At 54.8% G+C, this 16504-nt stretch overlaps 1 protein-coding gene across 1 annotated transcript; it reads right to left on the reverse strand.

Annotated features, from left to right (window-relative positions):
- Positions 1 to 1217: 1217 nt before the first annotated feature.
- GINS2 (GINS complex subunit 2) lies at positions 1218 to 10444 on the reverse strand. The gene is made up of 5 exons (XM_045439899.1): positions 10238 to 10444; positions 9127 to 9241; positions 5292 to 5391; positions 1964 to 2090; positions 1218 to 1849 (listed from the first exon to the last, which is right to left on the reverse strand). Exons 1-5 carry the CDS (start codon positions 10325 to 10327, stop codon positions 1724 to 1726), a joined length of 558 nt encoding a protein of 185 aa, XP_045295855.1. The 5' UTR covers positions 10328 to 10444; the 3' UTR covers positions 1218 to 1723.
- Between the last annotated feature and the right edge of the window lie 6060 nt (positions 10445 to 16504).

A 16504-nucleotide genomic window follows, 5' to 3' on the forward strand; every position in this document is an offset into this window, starting at 1 on the left:
AAGTCCTGTCATCCAAAAGCAACCCTCTGAACTGTCCCCTGAAGTGACAGAGAGCAGTCTTCTCCGTGTCTGGCCCTCCAGTGCTCAGATAACAACCATTGGCTGTTAGTTGGAGGACAGCTGGGGAGCGATCTGGAACGGAGAAACAGTGCTTGAGTCACGTCAGGTGAGTTTGAGCTTTGAACACTAAAGGGCAAACACCAGAAGCTGTTCCTTCTGCTCAGCTGATCACGCGTGTAAAAGTGATCACTCCGAAAAGCCCAAGGGAGAGCAGGCTCCTGACCGTGCTACTATCAAAAGCCAGCTGGGTACAGAACCTTCTATCCTTTGTATGCCTCCAAAGCATCCTTTCTCCCCTCAAGGTAAGGTAATTTCTAGAGCGATTCTAAACCGCGATTGAAAGGTATTTCTCCTCGGAAAAGAAATGATCCTTCCTTGAGACACTGCCTTCAGCCAAGTCTCTCCTCTCCATCAAGGGCAGCAGCACAGGCCCTCCCAGAACAATGCCTTGAGCCTCGTCACGTGCCCCAGAGCACACAATCCATTTTTCCCACGCTTTCCTTTAAGTTCTTAGTTCATGAATCTCCTTGTGAAAAGTCTACAGGGTCACCACAAGTCAAGTCCCTGCAGAACCTTTACTCCTTCCTTTGTCCCATCTCCAGCTTACTTATGGCCACCTTTCCCAGGCCCCGGACTTTCTTCATTCTGTTCTCCTAAGGCCTTTTCTTCTCATACGGGCCATGTCTTGCAAATCTATGTTTGGGTTCATCTTTTCTTTGTATAATCAATCCAAGGAATCCTAAATCATGCCAAGGCCACATGTCCTGCCACCTCCAGAATGGCTTCTGAGTCCAAAGATGACCTCTGGTGTGGTCTTGTACGTTTTTTTCAACTTTGAGAGCTTACGTGCATGCACGCACACACACATGGCAAGCGGCAGAGAGAATCCCGAGCAGGCCCCATGCTGTTAGCGTGGAGTGCCACGCGGGGCTCAGACCCACAAACCAGGAGATCATGTCGAGTCAGACGCTTAAGGTACTGAACCACCCAGGCGCCCCGCTGGCTTTCCTCCTGATAAGCAGCCCTGCACCTTAACCAGAAGTACCCAAGAGAACAGTCTGAAGATTACCCCTGATCTCCATTTGATCAGTCAGGCCATTTCAGCCATGGGACTTGCTCTCTTGGTAGTAATGCAGAAGAAAACCCCAGTTCAAGAATTGGGCGGATTCCAGCTTTATTGGGCTCAGATGGTGAACTGTGTCCTTCTCTGTGAGCAAACCCAAGGAGAGGCTAAGTTTCGCCCAAGAGATCAGCGTTGGTCAAGAAAGGAAAGTCCTAGGCCACATCGCCACTCCTACTGTATCACTCTTTAAAACACAAAACATCACCGAATGCTCACCCACACGACAGCCACCGGGAGGCCGGAGGCTCTGCTAGGAAAGATCACATGTTTCACCAAAGCTGCTTTCTTCCCCCCCATAAAAGAACAGCTGGCTCCCAGAGACAGATGTGGAACTCAAGTGTCTCGATGACTGAGCACGAACCTGTTGCTTTCCACCAATGTCACGAACCCATTCCTTGTTTTGGTACACAGTTTCTCAGGCGTTTAAAAACGGTTCTAGAACACTCCAGAAATAAGAGTGCCCCCACCACGTCTTGGGCACGCACACATACCACCTGGCACGCCTGCGGCCGGCCTTTCTTTACAAATTCGGGTCTTTCTCTAGAAGTCTTGCGACTGGACACTCTCCGAAGGTTGCAGGTTTGTACGGAGTTTGTACATGTGATTGAGCGCTTGTGTGAGGAAAGCCCCGCTGCTGTTGATTTCCATCAAGGTCAAGTTATCCAGCTAAAACGCAAGAGAAAACCGACTGGGTTGGTTGAGGAGTGTTTGACTTGAGAAAATGTAAAATCTACTGAGAGGGGGCGTCCCTCCGCCCCGCCCCGCCCCCACCGCGCCCACCTTGGCATGGGCCTCCTGCTGCCGCACGAAGCTGTCCGCAGACACCCGCAGTTTGGCAATGCGAGTATCCCACACATCCTTGATCAGGGTCCGGATCTCATCTGCTTTCGGGATGTTGTCTGAAGCACTGAGGGAAGCAAATGTGAAAAAAAAAATCACATAAGGAAGCACTTGATAGACTACAGACGGCAACATCTGGGGAGAAGCGGCCTTTACTTTTTAAGCAGGCTCCACGCCCAAACGGGGAGCTCAAACCCACCACCCGCCGCCCACTGAACCAGCCAGGTGCCCTTCCAGGTAGAAGTGGCTGTTTAGAAACTGCTGCTTGGGCTCAGGGGAACACGAGCCGTTATAAACACAAAATGCGTTTCCCTTTGTTTTCAGTTTGAAGAGGTAAACGTTTCTGGCAGGTAAGCTGGGTGCCAAGACAATTCAGCCACCATCCATCCGCACAAAGTTACTTGTGCTCATGTCAGCTGCCCCGCGGCAGGCTGCAGCGCGAGACCTTCGGAGAGTAAGCTGGAAGTCGGACATCCTCTGTCTCAGGGTAACGGAGTGTTCTGTGCCGTAGAATGTCCGCCTTGAATGAAGTTGCTTCACGGGCTGGCTCAAAGGTCATGACTTCCCTGCTCACGCCTCCTCGTGTATCCAAGGGCTGACAACCCACCAGGGGAAGACAACAGCTCTGTGCTGGCCACTGGGCTCGCACCACAAAGCAGTTCTGGCCTCCCCAAAGCTCTGAAGGCTAGGGACGGTCCCAGTCCACAGAGAACACGAGTACGCTTACAGAAACCGAGGAAGAAACTGCGCATTAGCATAAACCCGGCAAACCTCTCTCCAGTGAATTCTGGGTAAAAGTTTGGAGTCAGCAAGGGTCAGTGTGACAGCCGTCCCGTTGGGAGCTAGATTTTCAACTAACCTTTGAAGGAGAAGACAAAAGAGAAGACGAAAGCAGAGGCCAACACCATCCGCCACCAGGCATGCTGGGAAAGCTGAAAGTAGCTTGTGATTAGCAGTGGAGAATCAGTGGCATAGAATCTACACGGTGGATTGGATTGAAGACCCAAACATTTGGATCTGACGCTCTGAATAGCAGGTTAAGGAACAAAGGACCCCAGCTACTTTGTGAACTGAACTGCAGAACAAAGGTAAAATTAGGGCCCCTGGCCGAATGAGTTACAAAGAATTCTCCGACAAGAGTTTCGATAGGAACCGCATACATAAGACACTGAACTTCAGAAACTAAACATGTTGGGGCGCTGGGGTGGCTCAGTCGGTTGAGCATCCGACTCTTGATTTTGGCTCGGGGTCACGATCTCGTGCTGCGTGCGATCGAGCACGGCGCCTGCTTGGAATCCTCTCTCCCCCTCTCTCTGGCCCTCCCCTGCTCGAGCTTGCTCAAAAAATAAAGAAACAAAAAAACAAAACAAAAACTAAAGATGAGCAGGCCCCTCACCTCGGCGTCCGTATTTTCCCTTCCAAGTCACCTTCTCTGCTGCCCCACGAGGCTCTCAGATCCGCTGGACACCCTGCCGGGTCCTCTGCAGCCCCAGAATAACAGCCCGGGCTCCCCTACCCTTCACACCTGCCCCAACCGCTCTGCTTCCCCAAACATAACAGGTCCCTGCCTCCTACTTGCAGCGTCCTCTTCTCTCGGCAACTGTCCCTCGTTTTTCAAGCCAAGGATCCCTTCTCTGGCACCAGCAGTCGGCTGCATCCCGACATAATGGGAACAGCACTCCTCAGGCTGCCGGTCAACAGGCTCACACCGCTCGCCCACGGACTGGGTGTGTGACCAGGGGACAGGCAGAGGGGAGAGGGAGACAAAGAATGCCACACGCCAACGTGGGGCTCGAACTCACCAACTGTGAGATTATGACCTGAGCCAAAATCAAGACGTGGACGCTTAACTGACTGAGCCACCCAGGCGCCCCACGCTTTTGTTATTTATTTATTTTTTTGTTTTCAGAGAGCAAGCACGCAAGAGAGGGGGGAAGGGACGGTGGAGGAGGGGGAGAGAGAGAGAAACTTAGGTCCCAGGCTCAGCACAGGGCCCAACAGGGCGCCACGGAGCCACCCAGGTTCCCCCCATTTTGCAGATGACATTCTAGTGTCTCCCAAGTAAAACTCATCCACGCTTGCCTGCCCCCCTCTACTGACGTCATTCGTTCATTCAACAAACATGTGCACCAGGCACCGTACTAGTGCAAATTAGTCCCTACCCATTCCCACTAGCACTGGGGTGGGGGTGGCAGGGCACAGCCACACGAGTGACTACGAGACCACAGCTGACAAACGCCACGGGGCTACAGAGCTGCCGAGGGGACAGGCACGTAGAACCTGTGAGAGAGCCCCCGTCAGGCTAAACCAAAGGAGGGAGCAGAGAACAGAGGGACCTACTGGACACAGGGAACACAGTACGGAAGCCCCGAGGACCCTGGTACGTGTACAGAAGTGAGAGGCCGACGTGGGAATCAGAGGGAAGAGGGTCTAAGAGCCGTGAGAGAAGGCAGGAGGAGCCCAGGCTAGGCGGCGCTTTGCAAGCCGTAATCAGGACATCAGCCCAAACCCCGGACAGGCTCCAAGGAACAGGGGAGTCCCAAGCGGCTCCGTCTTTAAAAGACTACTCTGGGGCGCCTGGGGGGCTCAGTCGGCGAAGCGTCCGACTCTTGATGTCGGCTCAGGTCACGATCTCCTAGCTGTGAGATCAAGCCCCATGTCAGGTTCCTTGCCCGGCGTGGAGCCTCCTTACGATTCTGTCCCTGCCTCTGCCCCTCTTCCCAGCTCGCTCACTCGCTCGCTCGGGGGGGAAAAAAAAAGTTTTCCTCTTGAACAACAAAAAAGCAGCAGCCAACGGGGAGCCAGAACTGGACACAGGGAAACAAGAAGTGACTGCACTAGCGGGCTTTCATTACAGCTAGGGTTCCGAGTGAGCGCGAGCCCTCTGGCCTTTCCTGCGGAGGCCGTGCGAGAACTCCCGCGCACAAAGACCGAGGGGTAAAGCTTCACTCATAGAGCCCAGCTACGGTCAAGAACAAAGGCTGGAGAGGACAATGGAGGCTCCCACCTGGGTCCAATGCCAAGTGACAGAGAGCCGAGGGATTGCCTAGGAGAGGGAAGGGTGGGAAGAGGAAAGGGAAAAGGAGGGAGCCCAGGCAAGGGTGCGTGCACACACACGCCTCCCGGATTACCGATCTGAGGAACCGGGTGGCCAGGGACGCCGCTGACCCCAGAGGTAAACGTGCGACAGGACAGGAGGGACAGGCCAGGGGAGGAGAATCACGAGTTGTATCCCACAGGTGAGCTCTAAGAAGGGAAACGTACTTACTGATTTAACAGGAGTTTGGTAAGTTCCATGTAGTAAGGGCTAGGCATAGGGGTAAAAGTTTCTTCCTTTCGCTCGTGATCCCTAATCTTCTCCAACTTTTCTGAAATTTAGAAGGGTATACGTTTTACCATCACCACACCCAGCGTATTTTTTAAGCCTTCCAAATGAACCAAATGTCTATTACCTATTCGATTAACTAACAAAAACATGAAGAAGAAGAAAACACTTTTTGGAATAACACACCAGTCACCAGATGGTTCAGGGTCTATTTCCCCCAATATTTCTCTTATGGAAGGTGGCAAATTTCCTTCACCGTTGCTGCTGTGGCCCGCAAGGTCTATTACTAAAGAAAGGACGTCAGAGTTCTTAGGGAAAGAGCACAGCGTCCTGCCTTTGATGCACAAAGGGACCGGCTGCTGGAGAAACTTACTTAGGCATCTTCCAGAAGAGAGCAAGATGGCTCTACACCGCGGCCACTGCGGCCGGGGCGGGAGGCGGGGTGAGGACGCTGGAGGGCTGAACGCTCACAGCCGGAGTCACTCGGTGGAGCCCAGTCCCATCTCCCTGTCTCACTGGTCTGAGAAAGTCCTGAACCTGAACTGGCCGCTGTTGCTAAAGGACACACACACACACAACTATGCTGGGGGGTCTCGCTCTCAGTGGTGGCCCCCATGCTCCCCTGGTGCCATACTGCAGCCCAAAGTTCGAGCCTCACACTGGGTGTAAACATTCTCCCGACGGCAAACCATTTTTCCAAGAGTTAAACTTCCTTTCTTCGACCACTCAGGGGGGTGTGTATTCTACCCTTCCACCAACACAGCTCACCAAGACCCCCATGGCCTCTGCTCAGCCAAACCCAATGGTTCCATCTGTCCTCACATCTGACAAAGATCAAACCTCCTCAGGGCAGATTTATTATTTGATTTCTGGAACACCTGTCTCGCGGATTCTTCCAGGCCTTCCTGACCTCTCTCTCAACACTGGGATATAGAGCTCAGCCCCCTGACCCCTTCGCCACCCAAACCACATCCCACGTGGCTTCATCCTGCCTCATTTAAATACCATCTAAACACTCCTGATGACCTCCTCATTCATATCCCCACATCTCCCCTTCCCAAGCTCCCTGACCAAAGACTCCTGCTCACATGATTTCTACCTGGATATCCAATAGGCACCTCCAGTGTAACATGGTCAAACCCCGACTCCTGGTCCCCACCCCAGCCCTCACACTCCTGCAGTCTCCCCCAGCTCAGGGAACAGCACCTCCGTATCCTTCTGTAGTTCAGGCCAGCAACCCTGGCAACCGTTTTTTGTTGTTGTTGTTTTTAAGTTTACTTACTTATTTTGAGAGAGAGAGGGAATCCAAGAGGCTCCATACTGGCAGCACAGAGACCGAGGCAGGGCTTGAACTCATGAACCGTGAGATCAACACCTGAGCCGAAATCAAGACTCTGACGCTTACTTAACCAACTGAACCGCCCAGGCACCCCCTCCCTGGCATCCATTCTTAACTCTCCTCTCAGACCCCACAGCCCGTCCTTCAGCAAATCCTGTGGATTCTTCCTTCAAAATACACCTAGGAGCACCTGGGTGGCTCAGTCAGTTGAGCGTCCAGCTCCTGACTTGATTTCGGCTCAGATCATGTCACACTTTGTGGCTTTGAGGCCTGAACAGGGCTCTGCGCTGACAGCGTGGAGCCTGTTTGGGGTTCTCTCACCCCCTCCCTCTCTGCCCCTCCCCTGCTCACACGCTCTCTCTCAAAATAAACAAACTCAGATACGCCTAGACTCCAACCACGTCTGCCCACCTCCAGCAACCGGGCAAACTACTCTCAGCCTGGGTTACGCCTCACTGCCCTCGCCCCACGCACATCTTCTCTGTACAGCTGATTCTCCTCCAGTATCTAAATCAGTATGAAACACCTCTGTTCAAACTCTGCAACGCATCGAAAAGACTGACATCACCCAATGTTGGCCAGGACGCGGAACAGTGGGAGCTCTCCTACACTTCTGGCGGGATAAGTGACAGCCCAACCACTCTGGAGGGCTGGCTGACAGTTTTTTACAAAGTTAAGCACAGTCTGCCCTGTGACCTGGCAATCTGCCACTCTCGGTATTTACCCAAGAGAATTAGAAACATATATCCACAAAAAGACTTGGACAGGAATGTTCATAAGAGCCTCATTAGCAATGGCCCAAAATGGGAAAGGATCCAAACATCCGCCAACAGAACAATGGGTGACCGAACTGGAGTACTCTACCGTGAATGAAACACTGCTCGGCAACAGAAGAATGACGTAATGGCATGTGCAACAGCCTTAAATAAGAGAAGTCAACACCTACCAGGTGATTCCGTTTCAAGGACACCCAAGAGCAGGTGGAACTCCGCTATGGCCGAGGCATCGGAAGGCGGCCCGCTCCCGGGCCGAGCCTACTGACTAGTGCTGTCTCACTAGCACTCACCCCAGTGTGGCCTCGGCCAGTGAGAAAGCTCGGGTTAACGCCCTCCACACCTTCTCTGGCCCTGACGGGCCTGCGACAAGACAGCCTCTGCCCCTGTCACCTTGGGTCTGGATGAACCCAAGCTGCCAGAACAGGAAGTAGCACTAACAGAGCCAGACCTGGCAGCGTTCGCTGCTTTGGCAAGAGCCCCTCAGCAGAAGGAACTGGGGGTTACCCTTTGTGGCAGACCCACCAGGGCCGCCAGCCCCCACCTTTAGGACCGGAAGGAGAAGATGCCCACAGTCTTTCCGGAAGTGTACTTGAGAGTGGCTGGCTCGGAGGGTCCTTGCTTCGAGGAGGGAGGTGCCCCCGAGTGATTCCCAATTGGCAGGGGATAATCAAAGTCACTCAGAGGCCGTTCAAATTCCGTATGGACCCCCATTCCAAATAAAATGAACGTTCTTTGCTAGAACGAGCCGCTTTTGTCTCAGGTAGGAAAAAGACCGCAAAGGCTCAGGATGAAGCCTGTCTGCATTGTTGTGTCTCATTTTCTTTTTTACGGAGCCATAATTAACGCACCATACAACTCACCCATTTAAAATGTACAATTCGACAGTTTTGAGTATATTCAGAGCTGGGTGTGATCTTTGGGTCTTTTTTTCACTAGCATCATGTGTTCAAGGTTCATTCAGCTGTAGCATAACAGGTACTTCATTCCTTTATATGGCCAAATAATATTCCCTTGTTTGGGATGATGCATCAAGAGGACTCTGCGCCACATGCTGGCCTATAGAAGTATTTTCTAAGTAAACCGTATCCCTGATGTGGGGCTGAAACTCACGACCCCAAGATCAAGCGTTGCATACGGAACCAGCCAGGGGCCCCAACAGAGTTATCTTTTAAAAGTCCCAAGAAATGCCCCTTCAACGTCGTATGATAGTTTTAAATGTAAAGCAAGTTGAGGGGCACCTGGGTGGCTCAGTCGGTTGAGCAGCCGACCTCGGCTCGGGTCACGTTCACACGGTTCGTGAGTTCAAGCCCCGCGTCGGGTCTGTGCTGACAGCTCAGACTGCAGAGCCTGCTTCAGATTTTGTGTTTCCGTCTCTCTCTGCCCCTCCCCTGCTCATGCCCTGTCTCTCACTCTCTCTCAAAAATAAATTAAAAAAAATAAATTAAAGTTGAAATATCTTACATTCAAAACCTAAGCGAACATTGGTATACATGCCTCAAACCAGCGTGACATTGGTAACAGCCGTGAGCGAACTCTGCCAGGTGAGTCTCCGACCACTCATTAACTTCAGCTGATCAGCGGCTGGTGGCCTGCGTGGAAGGGGCCCCCTGCTTCCACCCGAAGGGCGGGGGTCACCCCAGCTCTGCTCCACCCACGTGCTTACCCACATCCATCCACTCAGGAGGAATCAGCCGACACTTCTGTCTTTGTTTCAGGTTAATCGCCAACCACAGAGGCACCTCCACCGGTAAGCCGGGGTTGAAAGGCCCCAGGTCCCCCTACCAAAAGAAAATCAAGCCCCCAGTAAGACAAAACAGGGCAACGAGCATCACCGGACCCCACTGCTGTCCAACAAGAGAAAGGGCGCCGCACGAGCCGAAACCCAAAGAAATCTAAAAGCCCAGCTGCGAACACAGACCCAGGGAGGCCGCTCCAAGCGAGGGAGCAGAACTGTGCTCACCTGCGCACACCTGGCCAGCCCACCGGGGTCCGTTTCAGGGAGGACGGCGGGGAACAGCTGAGGGGCCGGGCCCAGCCCGCGGACTTGGTCTCTCCGGGCCCAGACTCACAACGTCGCCCCATCTGTTCGTCCCCTCGTCTCCTCGGCGTCCCTCGCCCTCCGTTCCCCCCTCTCGTATTCCGACCCCCCTCCCCGCCTTATTCCCCCCGGCCACTCAGGGTTCCCCCACGACCACTCGGCGTCCCCCCACCCTGTACTCCCCCCGCCCAGCGACCACTCGGCGTCCCCCCACTCCGTACTCCCCCCCGCCACTCGGCGTCCCCCCCACCCTGTACTCCCCCCTCCCAGCGACCACTCGGGGTCCCCCCACTCCGTACTCCCCCCCCGCCCCTCGGCGTCCCCCCCACCCTGTACTCCCCCCTCCCAGCGACCACTCGGCGTCCCCCCACTCCGTACTCCCCCCCCGCCACTCGGCGTCCCCCCCACCCTGTACTCCCCCCTCCCAGCGACCACTCGGCGTCCCCCCACTCCGTACTCCCCCCCCCCCGGCCACTCGGCGTACCCCCCACCCCGTACTCCCCCCCCCGCCACTCGGCGTCCCCCCCACCCCGTATTCCCCCCGCCCCCGCCACTCGGCGTCCCCAATCCCGTACTCCCCCGGCCACTCGGGGTCCGCATCCGTACTCACCCCCCCCCACCCCCGCACTCCTCCCCACCACTCGGCGAACTGGAGGCCAGGCGTCCACAGAAGCTCCGACACTAGGGCCTTTCTCAGGAGTTGGGGTCTGAGGCAAATGCCCGGCCCAGCCCTTACCCCGATGAGGTAGATCTTGTCCAGGCTGAAGTTTGGGATAATGGTAACCAGCTCCTTCTCAGCCAAAAACTCCACTTCAGCCGCGTCCATGCTGGCGCCTCCCGCAGCCCTTCAAGGTCCAGGGAAGCGCGGAAGCCTCAGCTTTCCCGCCACCGCGCGGGGCCCGGCCCCCGGCCGGAACGAGCATCGGCAACCAATAGCAAAGCGGCGCTCTCCCCTGAGCGGCGGGAGGCGGGGACCGCGGCCGCTTCGAGCCTACGGATTGGCGAGGGTCAACTAGGCTGAGAGCAGACCACGCCCCCCCGGCTGCGTGCCGCGTCCCCAAGCCGCGGGGCCCCGGCCCCGCCCCTCAAGCGTCGCCGTCCCGCCCCTCTCACACCCCAATCCCGCCCCTCCCGCGGCCCGGCGCCGCCCCTCTTATGGCGTGACCATACTCCTCTCGCGGCCCGCCCCCGCCCCTCCCTGATAGACCCCGCCCCCGGCCCCGCCCCTCTGGCGGCCCGGCCCACCCCCTCCCGCGGGGCGGCCCCGTACCTTTCGAAACCAGGCCCCGCCCCCTCACGTCCCGCGTCGACGTCCTACCCCCCTTCCGCGTCCCGGCCCCGCCCGTCTCCCGGCTCCTCCCCGCCCCGCCCGCGCCGCGGCCACACCCCCTCCCGCGACCCAAAGCGTCCAGACCCCGCCCCCTTCCCACTCCTCTCTCGGGCTGTGCCCCTGGTTCTGCCCGTCCTGCTGCTCAGCTGTCACCATGCTTCCGTGTCCATTCACCTGTCCCGGACGCCTACTCGCCAACACTCTGATTCAAACTGTGGGTGGAGTTCGGGGGACGTCTACATTGGGTCCCGCACAGGGCGAGGAGTAAATGCATTTATTATTAGGCCACGGCGTGACCTGGCTGGACAGACGGCGCCGGGGCCCCAGCGGAGTGCAGGAAAGCCTAGTTCTCTTAACTTCACAGCCTTCTGTCCTGTCTTTACATATTGGTCAGAACCTATAAAATGCGCATTCCTCCACCCCACCCCCATATTCCAGCTCAGAAAGTTCGGGAAGAGGCTCAGAGTTCGTACGTGGGCAAGGACCCCAGGCGAGTTTCCTGAAGGCTGCTGCACAGTCCCTCCACGCGGCGAGCTTTTGTAACACCCGATAGTGCTTCTCACACTCTTCTCTGTCAGAATCCCCTAGAAGGTGTCAACGTGGACGCTTGTAGAAACTGAATGTTAACCAGGGCCAGGAAAGCTTGCTGGGAGGTGAAGCTGCTGGTTGCAGGCTAGAAGGGACAGGCAGTGGGCTGAATCTGAACCCTTGATCACTAGGCCCTGGAGACAGGCGGATTCCAGTGTTGTGAATGCGACAGGAAAGCTGCCCCACCCCAGGTAGCCCCATGTTTTCCTCCCTAGGCCCCCTGAAACTTGCGCCGTGCACCTGCCTCCTGTAGGGTTGCCAGAGAGATGAAGTAAGGCCATAATTAAGTTCTGCCCACCCACATGGCCTAGAAAGCTATGTCTGCTGTTTATCTGCTTTGGAAAATCTCCTTCATTGTATGCCATTTATTAAGACAAACACTTTCAAAGCCTGGCTGTCTCAGTCTGTGGAGCAGGTGACTGGTTTTTTGTTTTTTTTTTTTTCTTTTTGGGGGGGCGGGGGGCTCAGGCCCCTGCCTCTTTTTTTTTTTTTTTTTTTTTTTAAGTAATCTCTACACCCAGCGTGAGTCTTGAACTCATGACCTTGAGATCAAGAGTCAGATGTTCTACCAACTGAGCCAGCCAGGCACCTCAGAGGGAGCTATTCTTGATCGTGGGGTCCTGAGTTAGAGCCCCTCGTTGAGCGTGGAGATTTTTTGAAGGAAATAAAAGGGGGGGAAATAAATAAAAGGTCCCTCTGGATGCTGTGCGACGGAAGGCAAGTGACTGCTTTGAACCTCAGTGAATGAGAAGAACCCTGGGATGTTTGGGGAGCGGGGGGAGCTGCGAGCCACCTGGTCCCTCCTGAAATAGAAGCTCCCTCAGGCATCTGCAGAGGGTGTATGCCAGCTTGTCTGGGTTTTGACTGATAGGGGAATGTTTTCTTGACTGGCAAATATTTGTGCTCCGCAGTTGGCGAGGCTTCCCTCCCTGATTTTCACAGCCTGGAAAAGAGCAAAGGAAAAGAGCTGGTGGGAAAGCTGAGGTTCAGAGAGACCACGCACGATGGGACGAGTGGAAAAGCTAGCAGAGCCCGGGGGCCACATCACCTGAGTCTCCTTGTCCTCGTCTGTAGAACAGGGGCAGGGCTGCCCTTACCCCACTGGGCTGTTGAGAGAACAAGATGAGACGGTGAGCATTACACACTGCAAAAATGATGACATCTTCGAGTCTCAAACAGGAGCATACGTCGGGGTCACCTGGCCGGGGGGGGGGGGTGCGGTTAAATGTGTTTCCATACCCAGAAGCATGACTCGCAACAGTTGAGAGGTGGAAACCACTCAAATGTCCTTCAACCGAGGGACAGAGGAACGAAACATAATCTGTACATACTGTGGAATATTATTCAGCCACAGACAGGAATGAGGAACTGATTTGTCTACAATGGGGATGAACCTTGAATTCATTATGCCACGTGAAAAGAGCCAGTTACAGGGACGCCTGGGTGGCTGAGTCAGTTGAGCGTTGGGCTCTTGAGTTTTGGCTCCGGTCAGGATCTCATGATCGTCCTGCTTAATTAAGATTCTCTGTCTCCCTCTTCCTCTGCCTCTCACCCGCTTGCCCTTTTGTGCTCTCTCAAAATAATAACAAAATAATAATAATTAAAATGAAAATAAATGGGGACAAGGTGACAACCTTACTGTGCAGAAGAATTCCAAACGATGTCTATAGAGACTCTGCCCTCAAGAAGGTGGATACAGGAGGGGCACCTGGGTGGCTCAGTCGGTTAAATGTCTGACCCGGCTCAGGTCATGATCTCGCGGTTCGTGGGTTCGAGCCCCACGTCGGGCTCTGTGCTGACAGCTCGGCGCCTGGAGCCTGCTTCGGATTCTGTGTCTCCCTCTCTCTGCCTCTTCCCCGCTCACCCTCTGTCTCTCTCTCTCAAAAATAAATAAACAGTAAAAACAAAAACCCAAAACTATCAAATTCATCAAAAACTGAGTCTAAAAAACTGTCACAGAGTGGACAAGCCTAAGGAGACATCACTCAATGTCACTAGGGGTCCTGGAACAGAAAAAGGACATTAGGGAAAACCTGAGCAAATGTGAGTAGGAGTGAAGATACATAGAAAGGATGCAATCTTGCCATTTACAACGGCATGGATGGAGTATAATAAGTGAAATAGGTCAGAGAAAGACAAATAGCATATGATTTCACTCATACGTAGAATTTAAGAAATAAAACAAATGAAGAAAGGAGAAAAAGAAAGGCAACCCAAGAAACAGGCTCTTTTTTTTTTTTTTTTTTATGTTTATTTATTTTTGAGAGAGCTGGAGAGACAGAGTGTGAGCAGGGGAGGGGCAGAGAGAGGGAGACGCAGAATCTGAGGCAGGCTCAGGCTCCGAGCCATCAGCACAGAGCCATCAGCACAGAGCCCAATGCAGGGCTCGAACTCACAAACCATGAGATGGTGACCTGAGCTGAAGTCGGCCGCTTAACCGACTGAGTCACCCAGTCTCCCCGAGAAACAGGCTCTTCAGGACAGAGAACACACTGATGGTGACCAGAGGGGAGGTGGGTGGGAGATGGGGGAAATAGGCGATGGGGATTCAGGAGGGCACCTGTCCCGATCAGCACCGGGTTGTGTGAAAGTCTTGAATCAATGGATTGGACACCTGAAACTCATTAACTAACTGGAAATAAACCTTGCACCTAAAAAAAAAAATAATAGTGTATCAAAATTGGTTCATTAATTTTGAGAAATGGATCAGAGTAGGGCAGGGGGAACTAGGTGGGCACTCTATGGGAATCCTCCATAGTATTTTTGCAACCTTTCTGGAAATCTAAAGCTATTCTAGAAAAAAAAAAAAGAAAAAAGAAAAGAAAGAAAAGTTTATTTAAAACCATCTTGGGGCACCTGGCTGGCTCAGTTGGTGGAGCATGTGACTCTAGGTTTGGGGGGGGGGGGTCATGAATTCAAGCCCCAGGCTGGGTAGAGGGACTACTTAAAAAAGAGAAATCTCTCCTTTAGGGGCTCCCCCAGGCATCTAAACACCCCTGGAATTGAACCTGTTGCCTCCTTCAGGATAGTCAGGGCTACAATACCTTCGGTTACGTTAGAATTCAGCCCGGCAGAATGGCACTCGGAAAATGAGTCAGCATCTTGGACTTGGGACCTTAAGGCAGCAGACCTTTCCTACAATGACACAAGTGTCCTAGAGCTGCCCCCTCCAGTAAGGCAGCCACTTGGCCCCATGTGGAACCTGAACATTTGCAGTATGAGCCACAGACTCAGGCCCGGGGTCCTCTGAAGGGTCAGGCAGCCTTGCGTCTGACGTTGGGCCCGCGACCCGCCGACGCATCCCCCGCAGGTGATTCTTGGGCTGAGCGTGTTTGGGAAGCACCTGTGGCCCATCTGTGCAAAGCGTGTTCATTCAATCCTTGATTAATTTACCTTAAAGTCTGAATCCCGGCCACGTGAGGGCGATTTTCTTCTAGGGAGGGGAGCGGCCCAGCACGGTGACGAATTGCCCTGCAGAGTGGAGGAGGTCGGGGAGGCACCACCTGCTTGTACAGGGGAATCACCTGCCCTATGCCCAGGCCGCACCTGGACTGAAGGAGTCACCACCTCTGGGGCATGGCCCGGCCAAGGCTAAAGGCCCCTGAGCTGATAAACGGACTCCAGGCTCGTTCCTGTGGCCTCTGGGAGGAGCCCGGGGGAAGCTGTGACTCACAGCTGGTGTCACCAGGAGGGGGCTGGAATTATAGTCACGGCTGCAAAAGGGAAATGCAGACTGGAAAACACCTTCATTCCCTGGTCTCGGCTGAAACAAGTCATTAGATAGCTCAGAGCAGGGGCCTGATGATAGGGCAGGATGGCTTCCCTAATGGGGACGGGCCACCCAGCTGAGCCCCAGGAGCCTGAGAGCCATGGCTCCCACGTGGGGGGCTGTCTCCCCTCCAGGGGCTCCAGGGTGAGGGTAATAACATGACCTTCTGGCCAGCAGTGACTCTGACCGACAGGTTCAGCTGACCGGCTCCAGCTGTGGCCCACTCCGAACGTCACCACCTCCCGGAGCCACCGCGGGGCTTGGGGGAGGATGACACAAGTGATGCTCAGAGGTGAAGTCTCCTACTCTAGGCGGGAGTGGCCTTCCTCAGGACGGCCCTCGAGGCACCAGTCTCCCTGCTGAGTGTGCAGCAGAGGCCGGCTCTCCAGGGCCTGCTGGGTGAGCTGAAGACAGGATCCTGAGCTCAACGAAGGGCCTTCGGAGGGATGCAGGTTGGGGCGTGACAAGAACAGACTCACGTCTTAGGACAGAGCTGCTGTGGACGCAGCAGGCGTGGGGTGCGGTCTAGCCACGGGAGGCTGGAGCAGAAGTCCAGGTGAGCCGTGGCAATGGCCTGGCCTAGGGCAGCCGGCGGGGTGGGGTGGGGGTGAGGGGTGCCAAGAGTAGGGACCGTCTAAAAACAGAGCTCAGAGAGTACCTGCCGATCCAGAAAAGCCCTGCAGCACAGGTGGCCAAGGCGGTTCCATCCACCTGTGGCTCCAGGCAGCCGCCCTTCCCGGGAGGCCCCGAGACCTTCCCCCTCCAGGCAGGCCTCCAGGGTTTGGCGGGGGGAGCCATCCTGCCAGCCGCTGAAGCACATCACGGCTGAGCCGGGCGCTCTCAAATGGCTCCGACGTGGTGCGAATACACTCTTGTCTTTCTGCCATCTGCTGCTGTCATTAAAAAATTACATTTCCATCTGTTTTCACGCTTTTCTCCCCTCCCAGCCTCCCCTCCCGGAGGCATGCAGCGTGAGTCCCTAGTCAGGGGCCGGGACGTTTCCCTCCCCTCCTGGAAGCTGGGAACTTCTCCGGGACACGCCCGGGTTAGGGGTGACAGGCTCTCTCGGCGGCCAGAGCCCTTCATGCCCCTCCGTTTCCTCTCCATTCGCCACTTAACCGCCACCCTGCTCCACACGCCAGCGACACACACTTGGGGGGGAGCCATTTACAAAGCGTTTTTATTGTTGGTTTTAATCGGTATGCACCACTCTGGCATCACAAATAAATGAAAAATAAACTACAGACATTAGTACCCATTTCCCCCAGGATGTATTTAAGGAAGAAGAGAATCAGGAAGTGAGAATCGGGGAGCCA

Source organism: Leopardus geoffroyi, chromosome E2, assembly GCF_018350155.1.
Source record: "Leopardus geoffroyi isolate Oge1 chromosome E2, O.geoffroyi_Oge1_pat1.0, whole genome shotgun sequence".
Classification (NCBI taxonomy): domain Eukaryota; kingdom Metazoa; phylum Chordata; class Mammalia; order Carnivora; family Felidae; genus Leopardus; species Leopardus geoffroyi.